Source organism: Sapajus apella, unplaced genomic scaffold (assembly GCF_009761245.1).
Source record: "Sapajus apella isolate SASKATOON/1434 unplaced genomic scaffold, GSC_monkey_1.0 scaffold68, whole genome shotgun sequence".
NCBI classification, from domain to species: domain Eukaryota; kingdom Metazoa; phylum Chordata; class Mammalia; order Primates; family Cebidae; genus Sapajus; species Sapajus apella.
In genome coordinates, this window is record NW_022437008.1 from 1,566,219 (window position 1) to 1,573,221 (window position 7,003).

Consider the following 7,003-nt stretch of genomic DNA (forward strand, 5'->3'; position numbering starts at 1 on the left):
CCCCCCCCCCCCCCCCCCCCCCCCCCCCCCCCCCCTCCCCCCCAGCCAAGCCCTACACCGTGTACCTGGGAGACCAGACGCTGGTTCTCATTCAGCCAGCTCTCCCTCATAGCCACCTTGTGGTCAAACCTCTGTGCCAGTAGTTCCAGCTTCTCCTGCCGAATCAGCTCAGCCCGTAGGGCAGCCTCTCGCTCATGCTCGGCCTTCTCCAGCTCACCCCATGCCTGCAGGAAATGAGAGGAGGCAGTCAGACTCTGGCAGCTCCCTGCAGTTTAATGGTCTTGACTTAGTCTGAGGATACTTAGAGCATTTGGGGCAACTTCATGCAAATTGGAAAAAAACGTTGCTTCCTTATGACACTTGACTGCTGAAAAACTGTCAGAATGAATACCTAATCCGTTGTGCCCACTCTATGAATGACTCCCTTGAGCAGTGCACAACCTATACCACTCCACAGTGCAATTCCGCCTCTCCCCTGGATCCCCGGCCTCACCTTGTCAATATCCCAGATGCCACAGCCCTCCCGAGGCACGAAGAGACGGCGGTTGCAGGCTCGAAGTTTGCTCTGGACACTGAAGAGCAGCACCTCCAGGTTCCCCTTCTCCTGGAACCTGAGGGGCATGAGCTCAGGAGCCCTGCCATCATGCCGTCCCTGCCCACCCTCCCTCCAGAGCTGGGCCTCACTTGACAGGCTTCTCCAGCGTGCAATAGGCCGTGAAAGCCTGGAGCTGCTGCTGCACCCCACTTAAGGAGTTGGCAAATTTCTGGTTGCTGATGAGGCCCACAGTACGGCGGATCCAGGCCAGCAGCTCGGCTGCCAGCTCCTCGTAGCGTTCTATGATCTTCCCCACCTCCAACACCTGGTCCAGGACCTGAGGTAGCAGAGGACGGCGGGGGGTGGGGTTCAGCCTCACCCCACCCGGGCCTGCCGCCAGCTCCCAGCTTCCCACTCACCCACTCCTTGGCTCCTTATACCTTCCCGATACGCTTCCCCTCCACAGCCAGAGCCTTCATCTTGGAGAAATAGTGGTAGAAAGAGACCACGTAAGTGATGATGGACTTCTCATCTGGAGCCTCCATGTTCACATCTGGAAGGAAGAGGGAGTCAGGGAACAAGACAGCGGGCACTTTGACAGGGCACTTGAAGTTATTGGGTGGAGGGATGGAGGAGCCACTCTCACTAGCTGTGTGACCTTGGGCAAGATAATTAATCTCTCTGTTCCTCAGGTTTTGTATCAGCCAAACAGAAATCTACCTCCTGGGATTAAATAGTGCCTGACCTGACACATATAAACCACCACAGAGAAATACGCTATACTGTTTTTTGTTGTTGTTGTTGTTTTTGAAATGGAGTTTTGGGGCTGGGTGGGGAGAAAAGAAAAAGAAATAGAGTGTTGCTCTTGTTGCCCAGGCTGGAATGCAATGGCACAATCTCACCTCACTGTAACCTCCGCCTCCTGGGTTCAAGTGATTCTCCTGCCTCAGCCTCCCAAGTAGCTGGGGTTACAAGTGTGCAATACCATGCCTGGCTAATTTTGTATTTGGAGTAAAGATGGGAGTTCACCATGTCGGTCAGGCTGGTCTCGAACTCCTGACCTCATGTGATCAGCCTGCCTCAACCTCTCAGTTAGCCAGGTGTGGTGGTGGGCGCCAGTGATCCCTGCTACTTGGGAGACTGAGATGGAAGAATTGCTTGAACCTGGGAAGCGAAGGTTGCAGTTAGCTGAGATAGCGCCACTCCACTGCAGCCTCATCGACAGAGCCAGATTCTGTCTCAAAAGATAAATAAATAAATAAAAATAGGTTGGGTGCAGTGGCTCATGCTTGTAATCCCAGCACTTTGGGAGGCCAAGGTGGGTGGATCACCTGAGGTAGGGAGTCCAAGACCAGCCTGGCCAACATGCAGAAACCCCGTCTTTACTAAAAATACAAAAATTAGCCGGGCGTAGTGGCACATGCCTGTAATCCCAGCTACTCAGGAGGCTGAGGCAGGAGAATCTCTTGAACCTGGGAGACAGAGGTTGCAGTGAGCCAAGATTTCACCACTGCACTCCAGCCTGGGCGACAAGAGGGAAACTCTGTCTCAAAAAAATAATAATTAATCAGGGTTGATAAATTCTCTGTAATCAGGTCAGTGTGAAGATGAAACTGAACAGCTCTCGTGAAGTTCCCAGCCCCATGCTTGGCACACAGTGGATGCTCAGAGGAAGGGAGCAGCTTTTGTTCAGGGTGGGAGATGGGTGTCAGGGCTGATCCTGGATTGGGGCTGAGGCTGAAGTCAGGGACGGGGTTGGGGATAGACTGGAAATGGAAAAGCAGTTGAGGATGAGGATGGAGTTGTGGGAGAGACAGACATGGGAATGGGCTAGGGCGAAATGTGGCTGGAAAAGGGATTAGGGTGGGGATAGGAACGGAGCTAGAGCTGAAGATGTGGAGGGGATGGGGACACGTGATGATGGCTGATGGCGTTGGCGTTAGGGATGGGGATGGGGTTGGACATGCTATTGGGTTTGGGGCTGGAGTAGGGGAGTGGGAGTTGGTTTGGGGGAGATGGTTGAAAGCAGGGTTGGGGGGAGTTGGGCGTGGGAAGAAACTGAGAATGGGGAAGAGGAGGGGTTACACTGGGACAGTGTTGGGGATGAGAGAAGAAGTGGTGTGAGGATGGGACTTGGGAAGGATTGCACATGAGGAAGGAAGGCGGAAGGGGAGGAGGCTGGGGAGAGAGTTGGGATTTGGAGAGACCTCAGGATTTGGGATGGGCTAGGGTGGGAGGGAGTAGAGTCTGACACGACATTAAGGTTGGGTGTCCCCCAAGAGGAAGTCTGGGCTGGGCCCACTCAGGGCTCACCTTCAGGATCCAGCAGCCGCGCCAGCCCCAGGTGCTGCTCAGCTGTGCGGAAGGCTCTCTGCAGGTTGTAGTTGGCGTTGGACTTGGTGAGTTTGCTGAAGTCCACGAGATCGGGCCTGGGCAAGGGCACAGAGCATGCAGGCAGGCTCCAGAGCCGGTGGGCAAGCAGGGAAGAAGCCACCCTTGTCTGAGCACCAACCAAGGCGAGGGGCAGGAGGGCACCGTCTAGCCAAGGGGCAAGCTGTGTGTGCTGTGCAGCATTTAGCTGTGATGTGAGTGTGATGGACGCGGGCACGTCTCCGTGGGTTCCCAGGAATGTGTGTGTGCATGTGCATTTCCTGTGTGCACAGATGTATGGGTAGACCAGCCTGCGTGTACTTCAAAGAGATGAGCTCACACAGTGCCTGCCTGCCTGTGTGTCTCTGTGAAATCATATGACAATATGAGTGTGTACTGCCCTTATGTGTGCTGTGTGAAGACACATGTCCTTTTTTTCTTTTCTTTATTTTTGAGATGGAGCCTCACTCTGTTGCCCAGGCTGCAGTGCGGTGGCACAATCTCGGGTCACTGCAACCTCTGCCTCCTGGGTTCAAGTGATTCTCGTACCTCAGCCTCCCAAATAGATGGGATCATAGGCATGTGCCACCACACCCTGCTGATTTTTGTGTTTTTAGTAGGGATGGGGTTTTACTATATTGGCCATGCTGATATTGAACTTGTGACCTCAAGTGATTTGTCTGCCTAGGCCTCCCAAAGTGCTGGGATTACCGGTGTGAGCCACCATGCCTGGCCAGGACACATATGCTTACTTTGGGGATACCTATGTAGTGTTATGCAGTGGTTAGAAGTGTGAGGACCAGGCCAGGAGCGGTGGCTCACGCCCATAATCCCAGCACTTTGGGAGGCTGAGGCGGGCAGATCACCTAAGGTTGGGAGTTCGAGACCAACCTGACCAACATGGTGAAATCCCATCTCTACTAAAAATACAAAATTAGCTGGGCATGGTGGTAGACACCTGTAATCCCAGCTACCTGGGAGGCTGAGGCAGGATAATCACTTGAACCCAGGACGTAGAGGTTGGGGTGAGCTGAGATCACGCCATTGCACTCCAGCCTGGGCAACAAGAGCAAAACTCCATCTCAAAAAGAAGAAGTGTGAGGACCAGAGCCAGCTCATCAAAGCTTGAGCCCCAGCTTGGTCACATCCTGCCTGTGTCACTCTGGGTGAGCTACTTCATTTCTCTGTGCTTTGGTTTCCTCTAAAATGGGGATAATGACAGCACCTGCTGGCCAAGTGTAGTGGCTCACACCTGTAATCCCAGCACTTTGGGAGGCTGAGGCAGGCGGATCCCTTGAGGTCAGGAGTTTGAGACCAGCCTGGCCAATATGGTGAAACCCCATTGCTACTAAACATACAAAATTAGCCAGGCATGGTGGCACATGCCTGTAATCCCAGCTACTTGGGAGGCTGAGGCTAGAGAATCTCCTGAACCTGGGAAGCGGAGGTTGTAGTGAGTGGAGATTGCACCACTGCACTCTAGCCTGGGCGACTGAGTGAGACTCCACCTCAAAACAAAAAATTAATAGGCTGGGAGTGGTGTCTCATGCTTGTAATCCCAGCATTTTGAGAGGCCAAGGCGAGTGAATCACCTGGGGCCAGGAGTTCAAGACCAGCCTGGCCAACATGGTGAAACCCCAACTCTACTTAAAAAAAAAAAAAAATAGCCATGCGTGGTGGCACATGTCTGTAATCCCAGCTACTCAGGAGGCTGAGGCAGGAGAATCACCTGAACCTGGGAGGAGGAGGTTGCAATGAGCTGAGATTGTGCCATTGCACTCCAGCCTGGGTGACAGAGTGAGACTCCCTCTCTAGATAGATAAATAGAGATAGATAATAGCACCAGCCCATAGGTGGATTGGACACATTCAGTGGATACATTGACTATTGAATGCTTTAGTGGGAAGCACTTAGAACCATGCCTGGTGCATAGAAAACACTGAGCAAATGTCACCTAGTGTATGACCCTGGTGCAGCTTGTGAGTTTGTGTGTATGGAAGTGGGTCTGGGTCTCCCCATGTACGTACGAGTGTGCATAGCTGTGAGAGGCAGAGGTTCTGAGTGGACGGGTGTCCACGGCAGAACAAACTGGGTTCTGGCTTCTGCTACACTACAACAAGCCCCTTCCAGCCTCTGGGCCTCAGTTTCCCCAATATGTCATGTGAGCGATCATAATGCGGGTATAATTTGAGTGGGTGTCTGACCCTCAGCCATTTCAATGGCAAGCCCCAAGGTATGAATCCATGGGTGTGCAGGAGCCAGGGACGGGAACTCTCGGGGCTCACTTTCAGAAAGCATTTTCTTTTCGTTTTCATTTTTGTTTTTTCGAGACAGAGTCTCACTCTGTTGCCCAGCCTGGAGTACAGTAGCATGATCTCAGATCACTGCAATCTCTACCTCCCATGTTCAAGCGATTCTCCTGCCTCAGCCTCCCCAGTAGCTGGGATTACAGGTGTGTACCGCCATGCCCCCACCATGCCTGGCTAATTTATTTGTTTATTTATATTTATTTTTATTTTTTAGTAGAGATGGAGTTTGGCCATGTTGGCCAGGCGGATCTCGAACTCCCGACCTCAGGTGATCCGTCCACCTCCACCTCCCAAAGTGCTGGGATTACAAACGTGAGCCACCGAGCCCGGCCCCAGAAAGCATTTTCTGATAGGAGGAGGTGTTGGGCACACAGCAGCATGGACAGCGATAGGGGAGAGAGCTCCCTACCTTGCGGACAGGCTGTGCACGTGCCTGGGTATCTGTGTGTGTGCACATCTGTATGAGGGCGCACGTGTGCACAGGGTATGTGGCCTGGACAGGAGCCTGTGTGGGTGTGTGTTCCTGCGTGTAAATGTGCAGGGCATATGAGTGAAGGGAAAGGAAAGTGTATCCGTGTGTAGTGCTGAAGGGACGGGCCTTTGTGCCTGTGTATGCCATCTCCACAGGTACGTGTACAGGTGTGCGGCTGCGGGGACGTGGTGCCCCAGACCAGGTGGTACCTGTGCCGATGAATGAGGGCATTGAAGGCCAATCCGTCCCGCCAGCTGGTGGTGAAATTCTGGATGTTTACCTCAGGGTAACTGCAAGTGTGAAGGGAGAAACAGAGGCAGAGATGGGGAGAGGCAGGATGGAAGAGGGAGGGAAGAAGGCAGAGCGAGATCGAATGATAGGGAAGGAAGGTGAGAGAGAGGGTAGAACATAGAAAGATGGACGGGTGGGTCGGCAGGTGGGTAGAAAAGAGAAAGGTAGATACATAGATGACAGACAGATAGATGATAGACAGGTAGATCGTTTGATTGATAGATAATAGATGGACAGATGATTGATAGATAACAGATAGATGAACAGATGATAGATAGTCATAGATGGACAGATGATAGATGATATAGATAGATACATGGACAGATGATAGATAGACAGCAGGAGAGACAGGAAAGGAGATAAAAAGAGAAGCAAAAGAAAGGAGAAGAGAGGGGAGGAGAGAGGGAGGAAGGAGAGAGAGAGCAATACAGGGAGAGAGCAAGATACAGGCAGACATGGGGAGGGAAAGGGGAGGAGGGAGAAAGCCGGACATGAAGGAAGAGAAAAGGGAAGGAGGAAAGGAGGGAGGGAGAAGAGGAGAGATATGTACAAGGAAAAGCAGACACACAACAGACAGACACGTGGAGAAACAGATGCCAAAAGTCTCCATGGTTCCCTTGCAAGGCAGACAGACGGCCCAGAAGGATGAGTCAGAGAAGCCCACCTCCCTCCCATACCCGCCCTCCTTCCCTTCTCCCAGGGGCTGCTCTCCAGAGGGCACTGGAGTTTCACATCTTACTGCGCCCTGCAGGGCAGCGAGTTGGGGGCCCAAGGGAACATGTCCAGTAGAGCCTGCGCCCCACCCTGCCACCAGCTCGGCCACACTGAAGGGACCCAGGACTTTAAACTTTCCTGTGTATGCCCTGTGAGGCAGAAGGGTGACACTCATAGGGGACGAGGGTGGCCAGAGCTTGGACATAGTGCTAGGGTCCACATAGGTGACTGTGAGATCTCTTGAAGTGTAGGATGAAATAGGGTGGGGGACAGAGAGAAGGGAGCAGGCTGGGGACAGAGAGAAGGGAGCAG

At 52.9% G+C, this 7,003-nt stretch overlaps 1 protein-coding gene across 1 annotated transcript in view; it reads right to left on the reverse strand.

Moving 5' to 3' along the window:
- Positions 1 to 7,003, reverse strand: part of LOC116530822 (spectrin beta chain, non-erythrocytic 4-like) — a 60,096-nt gene that overhangs the window by 22,867 nt on the left and 30,226 nt on the right. Inside the window, exons 4-9 of the mRNA XM_032249205.1 lie at positions 5,896 to 5,976; positions 2,849 to 2,964; positions 976 to 1,088; positions 685 to 872; positions 494 to 611; positions 66 to 224 (exon numbers count right to left, since the gene is read on the reverse strand). Of these exons, the coding sequence (XP_032105096.1) occupies positions 66 to 224; positions 494 to 611; positions 685 to 872; positions 976 to 1,088; positions 2,849 to 2,964; positions 5,896 to 5,976 (775 nt within the window). The remainder of the gene's footprint in view (positions 1 to 65; positions 225 to 493; positions 612 to 684; positions 873 to 975; positions 1,089 to 2,848; positions 2,965 to 5,895; positions 5,977 to 7,003) is intronic.